The sequence below is a fragment of the Podarcis melisellensis genome (assembly GCF_964234715.1).
Source record: "Podarcis melisellensis genome assembly, chromosome: 7".
NCBI lineage: Eukaryota > Metazoa > Chordata > Lepidosauria > Squamata > Lacertidae > Podarcis > Podarcis melisellensis.
In genome coordinates this window covers 85,377,691-85,399,317 of record NC_138539.1, presented here as the reverse complement: position 1 = coordinate 85,399,317, position 21,627 = coordinate 85,377,691, and the positions used below count along the sequence as shown (strand labels likewise).

General features: G+C 43.6%; 2 protein-coding genes across 3 annotated transcripts; both read right to left on the bottom strand.

Moving 5' to 3' along the window:
* Nucleotides 1-381: 381 nt before the first annotated feature.
* Nucleotides 382-18,203, bottom strand: KAT14 (lysine acetyltransferase 14; the record flags this gene model as incomplete). Of its 2 annotated transcripts, XM_081917789.1 has the most annotated exons (10): nucleotides 382-606; nucleotides 2,430-2,620; nucleotides 3,832-4,007; nucleotides 5,402-5,538; nucleotides 7,604-8,163; nucleotides 10,308-10,724; nucleotides 11,547-11,728; nucleotides 12,242-12,363; nucleotides 16,829-16,947; nucleotides 17,948-18,203. In XM_081917789.1, the coding sequence occupies 10 exons, from the start codon at nucleotides 18,201-18,203 to the stop codon at nucleotides 433-435; spliced, it is 2,334 nt and encodes a 777-aa protein (XP_081773915.1). In that variant the 3' UTR covers nucleotides 382-432. The 2 variants fall into 2 exon arrangements, with proteins under 2 accessions (XP_081773915.1, XP_081773916.1); XM_081917790.1 differs by lacking the exon at nucleotides 10,308-10,724.
* Nucleotides 18,204-18,220: 17 nt separating this feature from the next.
* On the bottom strand, nucleotides 18,221-20,569 carry PET117 (PET117 cytochrome c oxidase chaperone). Its single transcript, XM_081917957.1, has 2 exons — nucleotides 20,409-20,569; nucleotides 18,221-18,469 (listed from the first exon to the last, which is right to left on the bottom strand). Exons 1-2 carry the CDS (start codon nucleotides 20,502-20,504, stop codon nucleotides 18,323-18,325), a joined length of 243 nt encoding a protein of 80 aa, XP_081774083.1. The 5' UTR covers nucleotides 20,505-20,569; the 3' UTR covers nucleotides 18,221-18,322.
* Nucleotides 20,570-21,627: the final 1,058 nt, after the last annotated feature.

Here is a 21,627-nt window from a genome sequence, read left to right as displayed (position 1 = left end):
GACTACAATTCCCATCATCCCTGACCACTGGTCCTGCTACCAAGGGATCAAGGGCCGAGGTTGAGGAAGCCTGGGTTAGATTTTTCCACCTAATAAATGTCATGTCTAGAGAGACTGAATCAAACATTTTATTGCTTTCTGCAAAGAATAGTTTGAACATTTGTATCTTCATTCAGTATGAGAACTCATTGGGAAATATCAACTGGTTTGTCAAAAGGGTTCTTCATGAAGAACAGGACGACCAATTATATCCTTACAGAAAAAGGAAGGAGTTTCTGTATTTTTGTCTTGGCCAGACAGACTCTATTGTAGTAGATATATATATCAGTAAAGACCACAGACAAATAACTTAATAGCAATAAAGGCAACAAAGCACCTCAGTAAAAGCGCTAAACCGTATTTTATTGTAGTGACCAGATTTCCCTTGCATTATCATCGACGCAACCTCAGAAAGAACGCATGTTTGCATTCCTTACTGTCCAAAGGGTAGTATTTGTCATAGAAATCTAAAATGTACTCCTCAGTTTTAAATCCAAACTTCTGGTACAGCAGCATTGCAGAATTACTTGCAGATACATGAAGGGTTGCATCTTTGCCCATACAAGTCTGTGAAAAGAAAAAAGAGTTGTATTACATGTGAGGAGGGAAATGAGGAGATAACTAATTATGGGAGCACTGTGCAGTCAAAGCAAGGCAACTTTCAAGGAGGAAGAGATACTAAAAGCAGACAGAAGTATCATGCATTAATGTACATCATAGATGGATAACAGATGATATAGTAAAGCACAGGTTAACATTTAATACCAGTTTCTCTTGGGAAAATGAATTCAGGATACTAAATTTTCAGAATTGCTAGCTTCCAAGATTGACTGTCCTTCAATTCTGCTTGATAAGGACCTCAGTCATTCAGTACTTACAACTGGTAAACTTCAAGAAGTAGCAACCTTCAGAAGATGCAAAGTTACAGCAGCACTGACATAGCCTTAATTTCACTAAATAAATTAAGAAAAGTACCAGAAAAAAAGGGCTGGAAGAGTGGTGGAAAGTGGAAGTATCTCATTACTTGCAAACGGGGTAAAACAATTAGCCCCAGCAGATAATAAATTTGGTCAATGAACTAACAGGTTTTGTGATGAGGAACTTGTTGAGTCATTCAATCTGGATATGAAAGCTACAGAACTCAAGACAACACATAAAAAAGTAGATCGTTTGCTCCATGCTGGCCAAAACTGCGTTTGGGAATTTAGGGTTGTGCTGCTATTGGATCGACTAGGCATCTGTACCTGAATCCCAAATGCAAGCCACAAATTTTACAAGGGTGTTTTCCCGTCCTTAATGAATCCGCACCAGTGGCGTAGCGTGGGTTGCCTGAGCCGAGGTAAAAAAGGAATGGCAGCATCACCATGGGAAAGGGGCTAGCATGACATCCTGTGTCCTCCCCCCTGAGCTCTCCTGGGAGGTGCTGGACGTGGACTCCAACCTCACAACCGGAGCCCCTCTGGCACCGCAGCTCACCCTGATCCAGCTGCTCATAGCACACCCACAGAAAGCTCCACCAGTCCAGCCAAGGAGCCAGCATGCTGCCAGCCAAGGCTCGCATGGTTGCCTCTTGGTTCACACCAGGCACTCCAACAGCACCTGCCGTGCCTACGGCTGCCTGCTCCCACACAAGGGCTGGGCTGGGGGTTCTGTGGTGGCCCCAGGGCAGAAGGGAGATGAGGGTACTGTTGGGATTTTTGTATCTCACCAGCTGCGAGGAGCAGCACGAGTGTGCTCTCAGGATGGATGGGTCGCTTCTTACTGGTCTCTCTGGACTGAGGGCAGTTTCCAGCCAGAGAGTGACCACTGGAGAGACGCCTCGGTGTCTTGGGAAGTTGGCACCCTTCCCGGTGGGCGTTTTTCCAACAGGGACCACCCAGCACAGCAGCGACCCGGCATGCACACTGTTGGCACCAGCCATGGCATAAGAAGCGTGTTGTGCACAACACCTGCAAGCTAAGGATACGAACCCGAGGCACCAAAGGGGGCAGGGAGCAATAGGGGGTTCTGCCCTGGCACAGGAAGGCCTGGCCGGCTACCCACTCCCCACTCACAGCCCACCCAACCACCCAGGAAAAGTTCATGCCGCACCCGTTGCCAGGCTAGAGAAGGGAGCCCCCTCCTAGTTTTGCAGCTCCTTCAGGACCACTGCAGCCCATTGGTATAACATGGGCTGCGCCCTTAAGAATTTTGCACCAGGAGCAATTGCCCCTGCAGCCCCCCCATGCTACGCTACACCACTGATCTGCACAACATAGATGTGACAACTGAACGACAAGTAGGTCATCAAAGGGATCTAAATCTTCTTGAGTAAACCTGCCCTGTTTGCACTTGTATTTAAAGTAAAAGGTACAGATCATGCTTTTCAAGATAATAAATCATAAAACTACCTGAATAAGATGATAGATCATAAAGGTTGCAATTCCTGATCTTCTCCATTCAGGGTGAACAAACAGAAAAGAGATGTATGCTTCATTGTATTTAACATCTGGTACCATAAAACCAAATGCAACAATGACCTTTTTGTAAAGGACAACAACACTGAAGTCTGGATATTGCAAGCATTCTGAGAGGTCGATTCCTGTGGGAGAGAAAAGCACACCACAAATGATCACAGATTGTTGATGGAAAAGGAACATTATATAAAATATCTATTTAAGGCTTTTTTTTAGAAAAGAAAGAAAAAGCTTTGCTCATGTGGAGCTCTCCTATTTTCATAATTTGACATTAGCATGGAGCCTAGTTCATAACGTCCTAAAGGACTCAAAATTTAATTACGGGACTGGGAATAAATAATCCTACAACGAAATGTTAAGGACATTTCCATGTTAAAGGAATAATATACTGTTAGATATTATAATTATATGAATAAAATGACATAGTAGTTCAATCCTAAATGCATGCTTACTTGGAGGTACGTCCCACTGAATTCAATGGGTCTTTGACCAGAAGCTCTGGTCCATGGGGTCACGAAGAGTCGGACACGACTAAACGACTAAACAACAACAACAACAAGTGTCCACAGGATTACACCCCAAAATCACAGTAAATGTCTGCAGGTTATTCAACTTTTCCACATATACTTTCAAAAGCTACATTTATTCAGTCATGAGAGAGAATTAAAGACGGTTTTATAAGGTTATGAGATTCCATTGGAATCAGAAAAATAGGTGCTTGTTCTGTTAGAAACAGGTCACTTCAGCCAATAGAAAATGCATTGATACATGCACACAGGCTTTTTATTAATATTAATATTACTATTACATTTCTTTTTATTCCACAAGAGTGACTGTAAGCACCATACAGTGCAAAAACAAACATTTAAACTATGTATAAGAACAATAATAAAATAAGAACCCACAATGTTCAGTCATAATATATATAGCCAATTCAACCCACTCCACTAAAAATACCTAAGTAGCCTCCAAATTAAGGGCCAAAATTCTGTGCGAATAAAAGTATTTTTGCCCAGCCCCTCAACACAGATAAATGATGGCACCAGGCACAAATTCATTAATCAACGTCCCAAAACCCTTTATTTTCCTTTCCTTTTCAAAAAAAACAGCTTCATAGCTTTTTACTACCCACTACCTTTCTTTTCCAACTGTCCCACCCATCCTTCTTCCGTCTTCCCAGGATTCAAAACTAATGTATGCCTTGTGGGGGGCAGCTGAAATTCTCCTTGGGAAGGGGAGAGAGAGAAGCAGTGGCAGCATTAGAGCTGTAGTACATCTACCAGAATGGAATGAGTAGTCGCCCCATTATTTCCCTTGACCACCTAGTAAATCCTACCTGGCCAAAAGAACTCATGGCACATTGAGTTAATAGTGGGAATGTGATTAGGGCGAACATAGCAGTAATCAATGGGTGCCTCTGGCTCAGCAGTCCAGCTGGGATCATTCTTGTGCGAATGGGCACGAATCTCATTCAGCAACCTTAGTTTTGGAGGCTTGGTTTCATAATCACGCCTGGAGGGGACACAACAGCAATATTTGTCATTTTCAGGGTATAACAGCAGTCAGACTCAGTCGGGCCTGAAATTAAGACACAAGTATGGTGAACAGAGAACAGGAGAGATTTGTTGTTGCTGGGGTCTAGTTGTGAAAGCCAGTCACAAGTTGGAGAACAGCCATGTTTAAGTTCAAGGGTGCACCATTCTCCAGATGTCTCTCAAGTCTTATTATGATACCATGCTGGAAAACGTGTCTGGGCTTGGAGAGAGCACCTTCCCTTTTCTGTCCATGCACTAAATATTTCAATCTGGGACCATATCCATCCACCAAACTACCAAAAAGGTAACCACATCATCTATTTCACAGCAATTCAGGGACCCCACTGATGAAATTATTTTGCTATCTGTTCAGTCCTTAAGGTGCTCCATATTAATTCATTAAGCTGTAATTTGCCTTTTATTTTATTATTAAACCTTCCTATTTGTGGAGAGTATTCCACTACCTAGACAAAATATCTGAAGTTGTGCATGCTGTGCTCCTGTACATTTGATAAATGTATTTGTTTCTATCCCAACTCTAGCATACTCACAGGAAGAATAGACTCTGGGCTGCAGAGAAAAACGATCCTCCTAGCATGAGAGTTTTGCATCTTATGAAATACCACCAAAACAGGAAAGATGAACAAGTAATACTTCATGTTTCCATGCTTTTGGTATAAAGCACAAAGGGAGCAGTTGAGTATCTGCCCTGCAAGGCCACCTACACTGAGAACCCATACATCTTCACAGGACTATGGACTTAAAGATAAAGGTAAAGGGACCCCTGACCATTAGGTCCAGTCGTGACCGACTCTGGGGTTGCGGCGCTCATCTCGCTCTATAGGCCGAGGGAGCCAGCGTTTGTCTGCAGACAGCTTCCGGGTCATGTGGCCAGCATGACTAAGCCGCTTCTGGCGAACCAGAGCAGCGCATGGAAATGCCGTTTACCTATTTATCTACTTGCACTTTGATGTGCTTTTGAACTACTAGGTTGGCAGGAGCTGGGACCGAGCAACGGGAGCTCACCCCGTCGCGGGGATTCGAACCACTGACCTTCTGATCAGCAAGTCCTAGGCTCTGTGGTTTAACCCACAGCACCACCCGCGTCCCTATGGACTATGGACTTACTTGGTGGTAAAATCACCTCTGCCAATTTCAGTTCTCCATCTGTAATATTGGGATAACAGTGATCTATTAAACAGAGCAGACTTAACAGACTGTCTTTACAAACTTTTAAAACATGTATTTCAGCCTACAGTCATGGCCCTAAGAGTTGAATGTTCAACAATTGACCAGAAAGAGAACAAATCTGGAGGGGAAAAGAAGAAAGAGCCATCTGCTCATAAGTGAAAACAGCTCTGTGATCTGTACCTGATGTAGGGTTTCAAAACACGGGAAGTGTAGGGACTGATAATGCTGTGGTCAGTCAAAGCATCTTCTGAGCCTACAAGTCGGAACAGAAATTTTGTTGGCAGTTGTCGAAATCCCTTCACAGCAGACAGCTTAGTCTGTAAAGCAAAGCCAAAAAAAAAAAAAAAAAAAAAGGAAATCAGTCTAGAATGAACATAAAGAAGAGAGCTATCGCTGATAGAATACAAATAACATCTTGGTAAAAAAATGCCGATGGCAAGTTAACTACAGTGTACCACTGGCTATTTTATAAATGGTAATTTCCACCGATCACAAAGTGGCTGTTACTACTGTCAAGTCCAGTTTTGAAAAAGGAGAACGGACAGTATGCATCTAGAAAGCTGCACCAGCACAATAGGATTCCCTCCCTTTCCTCCCCACATGCCATCCCCAAATGTGTACCAGGGGGGTGGGGAACCCAGAACAGGTTTAGGGGTCACACAAAGGGAGAAGGGAAGGATGTTCCATTGTGCAAAGAGAAATCTTTGCACTACACCTTGAACACAACCTAAGTTGCCCTATCTGCAAGATGCTGAGATTACCTAGTCCCTCTTAGGAATTCAAACAGCATTAGTTTATTGGTCTTATAAAAATGAAGTTACTGGGACACTGTAATCTCTTTAATGGATGGAGGTTACCCAGGAGTTGTTTGCTCCCCCCCCTTTGCTTCGAGGGCAGAGCTATGCAAATGACTTTGTGACTCGTCTTTCAGTGGAAGAAGCCTCCCGCACCCAGTTTCAGGGCACAGGGAGGGATTCACTTTACAAGCCCATAAGCAGAATCTCTGAGCAAGGACTTCAGCTTGTGCAGCAGGGCTTTCCCTACCTCTTCTCCCCACCCCCTTGAAACTGGCTCTAGGGAGATCAGCAGAACCATCAGTGAAGCATGCAGGGGAGGAGAGGTGGGATATTTTTGTGGCAAGCTGAAATGCTTGCGCAGATGGAACCTTTGCTAGCACAATGTTGAATTCCACCCATAATATGCTCAATAAAAACATAACTTGGTTTCCAGTTAACCATTAACTTCTGCAGCAGTAAATTATAAATGAGTGCGTACATTAACACCCAAGAATATACAGATAAAATGTCATTCCCAGGATTTGGACAATGTTAGCTATTGAACCGAGGAGTCCCAGAATGCTCCAGATGTCTACAACAGTAGAGAAACAAGCTGAGGTGTTTCTGGGTGATCTCCATCGAGCCAAGAGTGTAGCTACAGATCCCTCACTAGAGGGCTCCTTAGAGCTTTATGGATTTATAGAATTCCTAAGGTCCTTTAAAGCTGAAGAAGAAGAAACACATTATCTAGGCTTTAGAGCTGGGTGATATATTGGTATGTTGTCTGAAACCGAGATGTCATTCAGATTGAAATACCAGCTTTAGACATTTTGATCTGGCAATACATTGTGCCAGCTCAAATTGCCTACAGACGGCAAAGGCGCAGGCAGGCAGGCAGATGGAGCCTGAAAGTGAACACCTGAAGGTGAACACCTTCTCAAGCTCTGCTTACCTGCCTGTTTGCCCCCACCCCATCCCTCCGTCTCACCTGAGCCAGAGCAGTATGGGGGCTTGCACAGCTGAGAAGCAGAAGGCTTCCCATCCTCCAGCTAATCAGTTTAAGGAAGTCCCGATGCCCCTCTGACTCACACAAGCTGGAGCGGCATGGGGGCTTGCGCTGAGCGATATACCAGACTTTGTGGTATATCAGCATACTGCGGAATTTAACTGCTGGTATATCACAATGATGAGAGCCAGATACTGCCCCACCCTAATAGGCTTTGTGGTGGCAAGCTCTTTTGTTGCCCTTGAAAACACTTCCTTGGTCCTTCTGGACACAAAAGCATCACCTAAGTATACCTAGAAGAAATGGATATAAAGTAAGTGAAAACTGCCACATATAACTTCCATAAAAACAGCAAAGCACTCGCTCACTCTCTGGAAAGGAGAAGGGATTGAGCAGCCAGTGCCAAGGAACACATTGCCCCATTCCATTAAGAGAAATTTCACAATGGATGTGATCATGGGCAGTGATTCACAGATAATGACCTAAGAAAGGGTGTCTAGACGTGTGGTATATGGACTAACAGGTTGAGTTCCCTTTGCCCACTACCCCTATCCAGAGTATGGGAGCTATCAAAAAAACAGTTGAATTGGAAACATTAACCTGGTATCGATCCAAGATTCTGAAATCCTGGCTGGTAGTTCTGTACATTGCGTAATTTGCTGGGGGACAGGGAGCAATTCCTTCCTTGGGTCCATAAATCCGATCAACCAGGAGAAGGGCTGCATTCACAATACTGTCCAAGTCAAAGAGGGGCAGGCCTCTCTCGCGCTTGGCCTGCCGAATTATCAACTTGCGCCGCAGTCTCTGAGCTTCGGGGGTCATGGCTGCAGCATTTGGGCAGCTCTCCAAGTTCCTCAAGAGAAGCTTTTCTTCATAGATGCTAACAGGTGCATACTTGGGCATGCCAAACTTAGCGTTCTTATGTTCCAACTGCATCCTCCTTTTGTCTCGACCCTGATCCTGAAGGGATGTGCGAGTATGATCAGAGTTTTCAGTGTCGCGTTCAAGTCTCTCTGCTTTTTCTTCCTCGCTCTCCATCTCTTGCTTAATCTGCTCTGGTGTCTTCACCTTCTTTCGGATCATTCCCACTGGACCACTCGGGGGTGGGATATACTCTATTCCCGGATCTATAACACCATCACCCTCCATCTCTTCATCATCTATAAACAAAACAAAATAGTCCATAAACTTTGTGACAGTGTAACAAATACAACTTATCTGAAGAAGTGTGCATGCACACAAAAGCTTATACCCAGAACAAACTTAGTTGGTCTCTAAGGTGCTACTGGACAATTTTTTAATTTATTTCGACTGCATCAGGCCAACACGGCTAACCTACTTGAATCTAGAATACAACTGTGTGTTCTTCCTAGGAGACTGTGGCTTTTATATGAAAGGGTACACAGCCATTCCCCATTAATATTCAGTTGAGACTGATCTTTCCAAAGTAGTATTCTCAACATTTGCTAGTTAAAGAGGTTTTGATTTATGAAAATCAGGCCACTTTAGTAGATCCAGTGTAGCTCTGATTAGGGTGCTTAATTCAGGAAGGAAGATGGACCACAAAAATCTGACAGCAGAAATTTCTGTAGCACAAATATATCTAAAAGTATACTGTTACAATAGCCAGGAACAATAACTTAATGGATGTATATAAAGATTGTGGCAAGTTGGTCAGAATGAAATGCTAGACTTACTAAAAGGTAAAGATAAAGGACCGCTGGACGGTTAAGTCCACTCAAAGGCGACTATGGGGTTGTGGCGCTCATCTCGCTTTCAGGCCGAGGAAGCCAGTGTTTGTCCACAGACAGCTTTCCGGGTCATGTGGCCAGCAGGACTAAACCGCTTCTGGTGCAACAGGACACCATGACAGAAGCCAGAGCACACGGGAATGCTGTTTACCTTCCCACCACAGCAGTACATCTTTATCTACTTGAACTGGCGTGCTTTCGAACTGCTAGGTTGGCAGGAGCTGGGATAGAGCAGCGGGAGCTCACTCCTTTGTGGAGATTCGGATCGCTGACCTTCCGATCGGCAAGCCCAAGAGGCTCAGTGGTTTAGACCACAGCAATACCCACCTCCCTATTAGACTTACTATGAGGTTCTATTACAGCAAAATGTGTATCAGGAGGCTTGGTTTGGTCAAAATCGAGTATACACTCCCAGAATTAACGCTAAATACAGCGCTTCTGGTAAATGAGCCACCATAGCCGCTAGAGCAGTGATGGCCTAACTTGGCCCTCCAGCTGTTTTGGAACTACAACTCCCATGATGCCTAGCTAACAGAACCAGTGGTCAGGGATGATGGGAATTGTAGTCCCAAAACAGCTGGAGGGCCAAGTTTGGCCATCACTGCGCTAGACTAGAGCAGCGGTTCTCAACCTGTGGGTCCCCAGATGTTGTTGGACGACAACTCCCATCATCCCTGAGCTCTGGCCTTGCTACCTAGGGGTGATGGGAGTTGTAGTTCAACAACATCTGGAGACCCACAGGTTGAGAAAGGCTGCGCTAGAGGATTGTGAAAATTTGCATCCTGGGCTTTTTAGACTTGTCTATCCATGTAGTATCTGAAACCCAAGGGGTGCATTGGTTGTCAGATGTGAAATATTTTCAGCATTATTTTCAGCTCTCCTGAAATTAGCTGTTTGAAGGAAAGGCAACGTAAATTTTAATAAGCAATAATAAAGCATTAGGAAAGTTAAAACACAACTGTTTTGACAGGGAGGGGGAGAGGGTGGAATATCCAGAACTAGCAACCTAGAAGGTCAACCAAAACAAAAAAAAAGGCATTTTTCTATGTTCTAGTGTTATTGCTAATTTTGTTTGTTTTGGTACAGTTGAGAAAATAAGTTAATTTAATTTTTTCGCATGAAAGTACTATAATAATGCCCTTTATACAAGACCAAGTACACATAGTATTAAGGAAATAGCACTTGCAGCATTTTCTTCTTTTTTGCCCATGTATATGCTTCCAGAAGAGAACATCAGAGAAAGTTAACATTCCAGCAAGTATCTAGCAACACAGAGAACATATATATGATTGTTAGAAGCACTGGTTGGGTACACAATTTGCTATATGAATTAATACTAGACAAAGAATAATATTACTGATAAGTGCTTGAATATTTTTCACATTAGAAAACATTTTCCTTGGTGCGTTAGTGAATATAATTATTGAGAATAAGTATCAAAGTTCCTGGTAGATGTTAAATACCACCAGCAATAGAACTATGGTCAAGAAATGGTTGTGGAAATGAGATCCAATAGAGGTTAATAGACAAGGAAATGTTAAAGTAGCTTTTACCATGAAACAGGGCCTGGGGTGGCATTATATCTGGAATAAGGTCTGCTTCTGAGAGCAGGCTCGGTGTAGCTGAGTGAGATGCTGGCGTTCCGGGAGCAGAGAAATCTGGAGAAGGAGATGGAGATGGGCTTGTCAAAGGAGTTCGATCAGAGGAGCTCAGGGAAGAAAAGTCAACCACTTCCCCCTTCTCCAGTATAATGTCAGGACGCCGGCTTCGACTGATGAATTTGACTGGCGTGGAGGATGTGCTTCTGTCCAGGAAGGCAGCTGCCTCCTTCTGAGCTCTCCTGATGTCCTTGGCTTCCTGAGTGCGAGATCTCTTCTCCTTCAGCTCCATGGCAGATTCTACCGGATTGCGGCTCACTCTCTTTCTAAGTCCCTCCACCGTAATGATAGGGTCTAATGATGGTTTTGAACCTGCCAGAGAACAAGTAGTGGGTTTGTTCCGACATGCAGAGAGAACACCAACTTTAGAACTTTAGGGAAGCTTTTAATATTTGATGAATTACTGTATTTTAATATTTTACTGGAAGCCACCCAGAGTGGCTGGGGAAACCCAGCCAGATGGGCAGGTTTAAATTATTATTATTACTCCAAAACAAAGGTAGCATCTATTTCTACAGAAGGTATCCAACATAAACTTTATCTTTAAAGACAATAAAAATACACCTTTCCTGATACAGGAAAACGTGACAAGCAGGTGCTAACATTCTTTAATTCCAGACTGCATATAACAGAATGGGGGAATGCAATATATTTTTGTCACATACATTGAACGTTTTCCACCAAATTTTTAAGAGGAAGAAGAGAGGCAAGAAGTAGTGAAAAGGAGAACTGCAAAGCGGTAGAAGAAGCTGGGGAAGAAACTGGTGAATAGAGAGGCTGAATAGAGAGGTGAGCTTGGGAGTGGCTAGGGAATGAAAACAAGAGTGGCTGAGAAGTAGAAGCAGTAACCAAGAAACATATAATGGGATGTACAAGGGGCAAGATACCGATACAATACCCTTTGCAGAAAGTTCACGGGTCTTTAAAAACTGAGGATGTCTTGCATGATGGCGTACCCTTCACAAATTTCTGCATTTGAATTTTTTTTTTCCGATTGAAATCCATAATGTCAATAGTACAGAAGAGTGCAAACCCACTCTCTTTCCTCACATACCCCCACCCTGCCAAAACCACCAGTTTTAGGACTACTGCATCCTTAAATGTGCAAATGATATGCAGTTTACAAATTATTACCTTTTGTTTTTAGGGCAGATGCTGAAAGCTTCTCTCCTTCCGGCTTCATTGTAGGGGGCCTATTGTGGACAAGTTTCCACCATCCTGGTTCTCCAAACTCTTGAGCCCCTGAACGGAAATATAAAGGACTCCCCACAGAAAGACAACCAGCAACAGTGCTCCACCAAGTAGAAGTCTTCTTCCTAAATCAAAGAAAGAGAAAAATGTCTATGAAAGAGAGCTCTGTTTACTACATTGGTAGCAGATTGCTAGTTCCTCTTCAGATCTTAAGTGAAATTAATGGGGTGAGCACAGTAGCAAGGACTGGAAGCAGGAATCAATTTCTGCAATCAACTATGTATACGCATTATTTCAAATTTTATTCTGGATTCTCAAAATCTTAGGACAAATTTCAAATGAGGGCTAGGAGATGGTAAAAGTCACTCTCAACATGGTGCAATCTTGTGCTATTTTGAAAGACCAGAACAAACTTTGAAATAAAATGGCCGTATATTTTGGCCTTCGCTGCTTGCAGAAACCAACTGGAGGAAGACAAGCTAGGGAAAGTCATACTATGCAGAACTATACCTTCACCCACTATGGATACCTTCTCTCTTTTACTCTCAACTAGGAGGAAAAAATATTTTCCGACATTTTAATTATATGTGGACGTTTTGTTCTTCACCCTCAGTTTCAAGACAACATAATGGCATTACCGGTTTCCTAGTAGAAAATTCCAGTGTTTTTCAATGAAAGAACAAATGTCTTCCTTCCACCTAAAGTAGCCTTGGCGGCCAGTTCCTTCCAGGGATAGATTGTACATTGCCAGCATAACAACCTGAAACACAAATAGGAACCTCTCATTTACAATAGGTAAGAAAGATTTTTTGGGGGGAATAAAAAGATTCTCTTCTCCTAACAGGTTATATAAAATAATCAACTCCTAGACAATTCAGGGTTTGGGGGCGAATTAATCTGCCTGGATTAAGATTATCCTAAATGCATCTATTTCAGTTAACAAATGTTCAGATATGTTTTAGCCTTAAAGAGGAACACGACAAATGTGTCCTTTATTACCCTAGCTGGGGCAATAAAAATACAAATGGAAATACAAGGAGCTAAGATCAGACAAGAGCAATTTAAAACTAACTGGTATGTGGTATGTCATCTGGGAAACACCTAAATTTGTTTTACAGAATTCAATGCAATCTCCAGATACAAATTGATTTTCACAAGGCCTGAATGGATGGGCTTCAACTTGGATAGAACTACAAGGGGAAAAACAACAGGGTACAGTATCTGATTCCATAGAGGGACTTTCTAATTAAATACTTAGAAATATGATACTACTATAGTCCTAACTATTATGGGAACTCATGGAAGAGTTTAAGGAAGATTTGTTGCAATAGGCATACTTGAAGATACCCTAATAAGGGAAAATCTCAGCTTTAAAAAAAATTGTACCATTTGATAGTATTTATATTTTTAAATATTTCTCTGCAAGTACTCACTACAGCAATTACTGTATTTTTTGCTCTATAAGACTCACTTTTTCCCTCCTAAAAAGTAAGGAGAAATGTGTGTGCGTCTTATGGAGCGAATGCAGGCTGCACAGCTATCCCAGAAGCCAGAACAGCAAGAGGGATCGCTGCTTTCACTGCGCAGCGATCCCTCTTGTTGTTCTGGCTTCTGAGAGTCAGAATATTTTTTTTTCTTGTTTTCCTCCTCCAAAAACTAGGTGCGTCTTGTGGTCTGGTGCATCTTATTGAGCGAAAAATGCGGTGCTAATCAGCAAAAACTCAAATTGCATTTCCTTTTGAATTGGAAGGAGCAGAAAAAGTTATATCATGATGAATAAAAAAACAATGATGCATTAAAGAACTTTTGCAATGTTGCTATGTTAATGCAATTTAAGTCCTTGCTTTATTTAGTTGAGAATATTTTTGGAACAAAGTAACAAATAAATGAAACTTTAAAATACACTCTTGCAATGTAGTTAATTTGATGACAGACTTGGTTAAAACACCTATTTAACCAAGCAGTATGTTTTAAGGAGGAATTGGAGCATAAAGCTTGTTAGGCAATTTGCAGCTTGGAGAACTTGGATAACTGAGAAATTTATTTATTAAAGGAATTTTGAAATTTTATAACTGATTAGATAAGCCAACACCATTCCCTTGACTCCAATATTCACAAATAAAACATAGTTAATAGTTTTTTATTCTGTATTGTGGGGTAGTAGTCCTACTTGCAATTTACTTCAGGTATCTTCAGGAGGCAATTTAGGGAATGGGATTAGCATGCCAGTCAACTGACTACATGTAATTTGTCCAAGTAAGGTAAAAAAGGTAAAGGTACCCCTGCCCATACGGGCCAGTCTTGACAGACTCTGGGGTTGTGCGCCCATCTCACTTAAGAGGCCAGGGGCCAGCGCTGTCTGGAGACACTTCCAGGTCACGTGGCCAGTGTGACATCGCTGCTCTGGCGAGCCAGAGCTGCACACGGAAACGCCGTTTACCTTCCCGCTGGTAAGCGGTCCCTATTTATCTACTTGCACCCGGAGGTGCTTTCGAACTGCTAGGTTGGCAGGCGCTGGGACCGAGCAGCGGGAGCGCACCCCGCCGCAGGGATTCGAACCGCCGACCTTTCGATCAGCAAGTCCTAGGCGCTGAGGCTTTAACCCACAGCGCCACAAGTAAGCCACTATGTAAATAGAACTTTCTCTATTTCATTATGGTATGTCATCTGTCAGCAAGGAGTGAAGGCAACTTGTCCCTTGGCATTGGAGCAGTCTGGCCAAACTGCAAAGTATCTCCCACAGTGGAGTACAGGGTCAGATTTAGGGTGCTGCTTTTGACTTTTAAAGCCCTTCACGGCCTAGGACCCTCGTACCTACGGGACCGCCTCTCCCGGTATGCCCCACGGAGAGTCCCAAGGTCCATAAATAGCAACACCCTAGTGGTTCCAGGCCCTAAGGAAGTTAGATTGGCTTCAACCAGAGCCAGGGCCTGTTCAACACTGGCTCCGGCCTGGTGGAACGCTCTGCCTCATGAGACCAGGGCCCTGCAGGATCTGATTTCTTTCCGCAGGGCCTGTAAGACAGAGTTGTTCCGCCTGGCCTTTGGCTTGGAGCCAATTTGATTCCCTCCCTCTCTTTCTTTTTTCTTTTCCTTCTCCTCTTGCGATGAGGCTACATTTTAATATTTTAATGTTCCATTATTTTAATGTATTTTATTTTTGTTTTTAAGTTGTAATCATTCATCTTGTTTTTATTATTGCTTGTAAGCCGCTCTGAGCCCGGCCTTGGCTGGGGAGGGCGGGGTATAAATAAAAAATAATAATAATAATAATAATTATTATTATTATTATTATTATTATCATCTAATTTAACTGAAGACATCGCCCAAGAGTAGCATATGTAGTCTTCAGGCCACTGTCTAGTTGGAAGAGTATTGGAATAGGAGCAGGGAGCCCAAGAAAAAGGCTTCTTCCCCTTACAGAGGCACTGTTGGACTTGAACTAGTTTCCTGGGGTTTCTCCCCACACATGTGAAATACTGGAACTATCTATGCTTCCTTCTCTGTATGTCATTCTGTTGAAAGAATTGTTGTATGCATGTGCATGTTATATTTAATGGGATTTAAGCTTCCGAATGCAAAGATGTTTAGAATGTACTCTTCTATGTACATCTACTATGCTTTTAGTAAAAAAAAAAAAAAGGGAAAGGACCCCTGACAGTTAAGTCCAGTTGCGAACGACTCTGGGGTGCAGCGCTCATCTCACTTTACTGGCCACGGGAGCTGACGTCTGTCAGCAGTTTTTCCGGGTCATGTGGCCAGCATGACTAAGCTGCTTCTGGCGAAACCAGAGCAGCGCATGGAAAAGCAGTATACCTTCCCGCCGGAGTGGTACCTCTTTATCTACTTGCACTTTGATGTGCTTTCCAACTGCTAGGTTGGCAGGAGCTGGGACCAAGAAACGGGAGCTCACCCCGTCGCGGGGATTCGAACCGTCGAACTTCCGATCGGCAAGCCCTAGGCTCAGTGGTTTAGACCACAAAAGTAAGTGCACTCAAATTGTTGAAACATATATGTATACTTGTTTGTGGGGTTGTGATTTGTGTGTGGTGAGGTACAGCAGTATCAAAAAGGCATTTCTCCGTCAATATTGCTTATGCGGGTGTATCCTCAGCACACTGTATTTGTGGTGTTGCCTTGGACACTGGGGTAAGTCTGATGCTATTGCTAAATGTTATCTCTTACTTAAAGTGATATCATGGTATACATAATATCTAGGTTATTGATAAGGGAACTCCTGTACATCGCTTAAGGTTGTTTCAAACATTTGCAAATTGATTCACGTGTAGAAATCAAAGCATCCTTGGAAATGTAACTTGGGGTGACTGTAGAGGAAGTAATGTCTGTTACAGTATGTCTATTGTTAAAAACACTGCTTCCCAGTAGCCAACATGGTGACTGTAAAGTGTACCAGCTTCAGCACCAGATAAAATCTTACTATGTTGACACAGCTAGGAAACCAGGCCTCCTATACGTGAAACAATTTACAGAGCTATGAATCATTCCTTGGCTAGTCATAAGATATTATTATTATTATTATTATTATTATTACCCCAGCCATTCTGGGCAGCTTACAACATATCTGAAAACATAAATCACCAAGTGTTAAAATCTCCCAATACAGGGCTGCCTTCAGATGTCCTCTAAAAGTTGTGTAATTATTTATCTACTTGACATCTAAAGGGAGGGCATTCCACAGGGAGGGTGCCACTACCAAGAAGGCCCTCTCCACATATAACACATTGAGTTTCACACAGTCCACATTACTATCAATGTGGTTCCCTGTCTATCTACCAGAGTACTAGAGATGTTGGAGCAGCACAAGTTGTATTATCTACATTGCTAACTTCCTGGTTTTTTGGAGGGTCAATGCTACTCTATGAGCATGTCCATGTTTCTCAGTTGTGTATTGCAATGCCAAAAAGGCAGCACAGCTGATTAAATTTGGAACAATTATTTTAACAATCCATGGCCAAAAGATAATTTCCTTTCTGTGTTTACATAACAAATAAAGAACTCTCAAATAAAAAAAAAATAATTTGGCTTTTTGCAATGAGTTTTTTAGACTCCAAAATACTCATGTACCTTTAAGGGTAAGCAAATATAAAACCTTAGATTCACACTTAGAAGCTTGCTAACAACCCCTCCCCCTTGCACCTTATTATAATACACAGAAATGTGAAATCCAGTTTGGGTGCAATTACTAAGGGTCTGCTTGTTACTTACCTGCTGCCAAGTTAGCCTCAGCCGTTCAAACTGTTCCTTCCCATCTTCTGAGCAATCAGAGCAAGTAAATCTGAAAAAATTATCACCTTTGAGATAGGTGATCTGTTCTCTCACCTGATCTGTAAAGAAGCAAACAAAACCTTAGGCCTTCTTTCCCAACAAATGGGGCCTACACACCAACACATTACGAGCAAGGTCCAAAACAGCACAAATGGGGTTCATTCCAACAGCATTCATTCACTCTGCGTTTTGTTTTGTTAATCACCTCCTACAGAAATCCATGTAACCTCAATTGGTGGGCACATCTGTCTCTATTTTGGAGATATCACATATATATGTATCATAAGTGCAATTCCTTTTGAAATCTTAAGAACTGTGCGTGCAGGTTTCCCCCCAAAAAAAAAACCAGAAAAAAATTCTTATCTATAGCTTTTATGTAGTTCTTGGGAACGCCATCCCTGAAGAGGCTAGTCTAGCCCCTTCTAAAGGGATCACTGGAGAGGCTAGCCTTGGCCTTGAAGTCCACATGCCAGTGGACTCGGCTAGGGCTGAAAACTGAAGAGCATATGCAGTCGCATCTCTGTGTAGGCACAGGCTTTAACTTCTTTTCATAGTCCCTAGTGCTGATGGGTGGTGCTATGGGCAACATCCAGCAGAAGGGGCTGAGCTTAGAGGAGGCATACACTCGCCATGAAGGAAGCTGCCATAGAGGCTCTGATGGCTAAGGCTGAGAGTTTGTGGGTCCTCTGCCTTCCTGTCAATGGGGTTCTTCGGGAAATCCTCCCCATGTTTTAAAAAGGGGAATGGGATATCCACCCATTCTTTCTTCTGAAAGGGGCATAGCTCATTTACCAGCAAGCAGGAGGGCCAGGAAGCTTCTGAGGTCTGCTACTCACTCATGATTGTGGACTACAAGTCATGTGGAAAAACCTTTTGCTAGGTTTGTGCCTTGGGAAGGATGTGCTTTCAACTGGCTTCTGTCTGATCTGCTTCCTGAAGGCCCAGCTCAGCAAGAGTCACAATCTTGTAGGTCTTCCTGACCAAGGCCTTGAGGTCAGAAGGGCAAAACAAAGGACACGTTTTTATTATTTAAAATAATCAAGAATTAGGAAGCCTTACTTGCTGGTATCCATTTCTGACATCTTTCACAGTAATAAGACATCTCTTCTGTCCAGGATGTGTCCCCTTCATCACTATTTATAGAGTCTCCACTCTGATCATGACTCAAATCCACGGATGCCTGGTCTTCAGACTCTACTATGAGGAGAGTTTCTCCTTCCACTTCTCCTTCTTCCAGCCCTTCTGAAGGTGATGTCCTTGTGGCTTCATCATCATGACGGCTCATCATCTCGCTCATGTACACATTAGTATCCATTGTGAATTGACAGTCACTTTTATTATGCAAGAAGCCCAGCAAAACAAAGACTGTTCCAACAAATACGAAGACATTTAAATAACTGAAATGAAAAGGGAGATCCCAACTCTTCCTGGCCCTTACTGTGAGGACTCTTTTCCCATGAGCATTTTGCTTCTTTCCATTTCAAGTTGCTCAGTCAAGGCAATCTGTTGCTCCAAAAGGCGAAGATTTTCTTGCTTACGATGCTGCCTCTCAAAGTCTCTCAGAACTCCTTCACGTAGCCTCTGAAAGAGAAATCTCATCATATTATGGTATATATCTCTTAATAATCTACTGTTCAAAAACTTGAGAAAGTGTAAAGGTACTGCTATAGGAAATCACTCTATGATTCTATGATTCTATATGGTGTTTCCTGCTTGGCAGGGGGTTGGACTCGATGGCCCTTGTGGTCTCTTCCAACTCTATGATTCTATGATTCTATGAAATTAAGGCCAACTGTGAATCTTACAAAGCAATCATACTGTTGCAAAAGTAACTTCAAAGGTTTTGCTAACTGTAGGAAGTATACATCCTCATTCCAATACAGGACTAAGCCATCTGCAAATCATAAAGGGTCATTCCCTGAAGATCGCTATATCACAAACCAATAATCAGAGGCCTTCTGTGGCTATATGAAACACTGGGGCATAAAATGCTGGGGGAAATTTATGTTACAAAGTGCAAAGATAACATGGAAGAAGGAATGGTTGAATTGGGGGAAAGGGCAGCAACAGCAGATGCAATTTCTCCTCCTATGCAAAGTGTCAAACACCTCTGTTCATTTTTGCTTCCTTTTCTCTCCAGCTCCTATACACCTTTTTGAAAAGAAACATATTAAACGGCTTCATAGCAAGTGTACGTATGTGTGTTTAAAAAACATCTGGCTATATAGGAGAATTTCCTACTTCTACCCCTCCAGGCTTTTGGACAGAAATCCAGGGAATATTCTCATGACTACTTGGCAGTCCAGGCAGCCCCCCCCCCGCCCCCAATCTCCCATTTGTGTGGGGGTTACGTTTGGAGCAGGGCTTTTTGTCAAGTCGGTGCCACTGCCATGCTAAGAGGAGGTTGTTCATGGTGAGTTCTGGCACCTCTTTTTCTAGGGAAAACAGCATGGTTTCCGAGGCACCACACACATTGGTGAAATTGCGTACGATTGAAAACCCACTGGAAAAGACCGCAGACACCCTGTCCCACCCTTTGAGAGATTTTTCCAGTGACATATTTACAACATTTCGGGGTCCCTTCTGGGTTCGTTGTGATGTGCGTGTATATAGTGAACCCATGCAGTGCTTTTTTTCCTGGGGAGACGCAGGGGTAAGCATACCCCTAAGCATTTTGTCACTCTAGCAGAAGAAACGGGGGGGGGGGGAAATGTTTCGTTTCTTCTCTAGCGCTGTGAATCTGTTGCTACCCCCAACGGCGGCCTCATTTCCTGAGCCTCAGAGGGAAGCGAGCGTTTAATGTGTGAAGCAGTGTAGAATGTGGATGTGTGGAGTTTTACTGATGGAACTTTGGCCTCATTGAGGGGCAGCATTTCAATATGAGTAGGAAAATTACCATGAGCTGTCAGCTGTGTAATACAGTGGTATCTCGGGTTCAGTACTTAATTCGTTCCGGAGGTCCGTTCTTAACCTGAAACTGTTCTTAACCTGAAGCACCACTTTAGCTAATGGGGTCTTCTGCTGCTGCCGCGCCGCCGGAGCACGATTTCTGTTCTCATCCTGAAGCAAAGTTCTTAACCCGAGGTATTATTTCTGGGTTAGCGGAGTCTGTAACCTGAAGCGAATGTAACCCGAGGTACCACTGTATGAGGTAATGATGCATGTTATTTGTACTTTTGTCCATTTACTGTATTTATTTCCCCCGATTTGAACTACACAATGGTGATTTTCTTGAGTCAAATTGCGAGTACCCCTAAACATCTTTTTTTAGAAAAAAACAGTGTAAATTTGGGGGGAGGGGGCGTGTCCGCTGCCTGTGCCCCGCCCACAGCCATCTTGCCCGTTGGTTTACACGTGCACCGTTCAGTCCCTACTCGGCAAAAGGGTCGCATGCATTCGCCCTAATAATAACGCAGCCCCGGAAAGTCAAGGGCTCTTTCTGCCGCCGAATCCGCCCCTCCCCCAATGCTCCCACCTGCAAGGGGGGAGGGAGTGCGGCGGGGGGGAGGGAGAGGCCTACCTCCCTGACGCGGCTCTGCTGGAGGTGGACGCCCGCGACGACGGCGCCCGAGACCGCGACGGAGGCCGCCAGAACCGCCTTGGACACCGTCGACATGCCCGGCGGTCTCGGCCTTCCCCTCAGCGCCCGCTGGGACCCCAAGGCGCATGCGCGGCCTCCTGCGCATGCCCAGCGGCTCGGCGCCTTCCGAGCGTTCTTTCGGCCGCGGCTCAAAGAGGCAAAGGCCCTGGACGCTCTCCTGACAGCCGCGATTTCCGGTTCCATTCGGAGCTGGCCGTTCCACGCCGCAAGAGGGGCAAAGAGCGCGCAGCGCGTCTCCTATGATAGTTTTGGTTCGGGTTCAGAAACCCGGGGGTTTTTTTCTGCAGCCACGAGGCTTGAACTCCCCTGGGGTGGTCGGAGGGAGAAACACGGGCTTTTCAGTTCGATTTAAGATTTTTATGGACGTTCTTCATAATTCAGTAATATATAGAAGAATAATCTAAGCAAAAAACAAACCAAATCTTAAGCTCCAGTTACAGATAGGTAGCCGTGTTGGTCTGCCATAGTCAAAACAAAAAAAATTCCAGTAGCACCTTAAAGACCAACTAAGTTTGTTATTGGTATGAGCTTTCGTGTGCATGCACACTTCTTCAGATACACTGAAATAGAAGTTACCAGACCCTTCTCTTAACGACTGCAATAGGTCTTTCACCCCTTGCGTTTTCCTGTAAGACCTATTGCAGTCGTTAACAGTCGTCAACAGGCTCATCACAGCTATCTGCCAATCACCCATTCCCACCACCCTTCTGAGTAATACCCCTCCCCACCTTCTCACTATATAGAAGGGTCGGGTAACTTCTATTTCAGTGTATCTGAAGAAGTGTGCATGCACACGAAAGCTCATACCAAGAACTAACTTAGTTGGTCTTTAAGGTGCTACTGGAAGGAAATTTTTTTGTTTCAAATCTTAAGCAAAAAAGAAATCAAAACAGCTACCCAAAATATGCAAACAGAATAAATAGAATGTAGAATCCTCTGCCTCTACCACCCACAGGAGAAGAAGAAGAAAGACAGAGAAGGAGAAAAGGGGGGCAGATTTCCTTTTTCCTCCCCGCCACGGGGTGAGCTCCCATTGCTCGGTCTCCTCCTGCCCACCTAGCAGTTGGAAAGCATGTCAAAGTGCAAGTAGATAAATAGGTACCACTCTGGCGGGAAGGTAAACAGTGTTTCCGTGCGC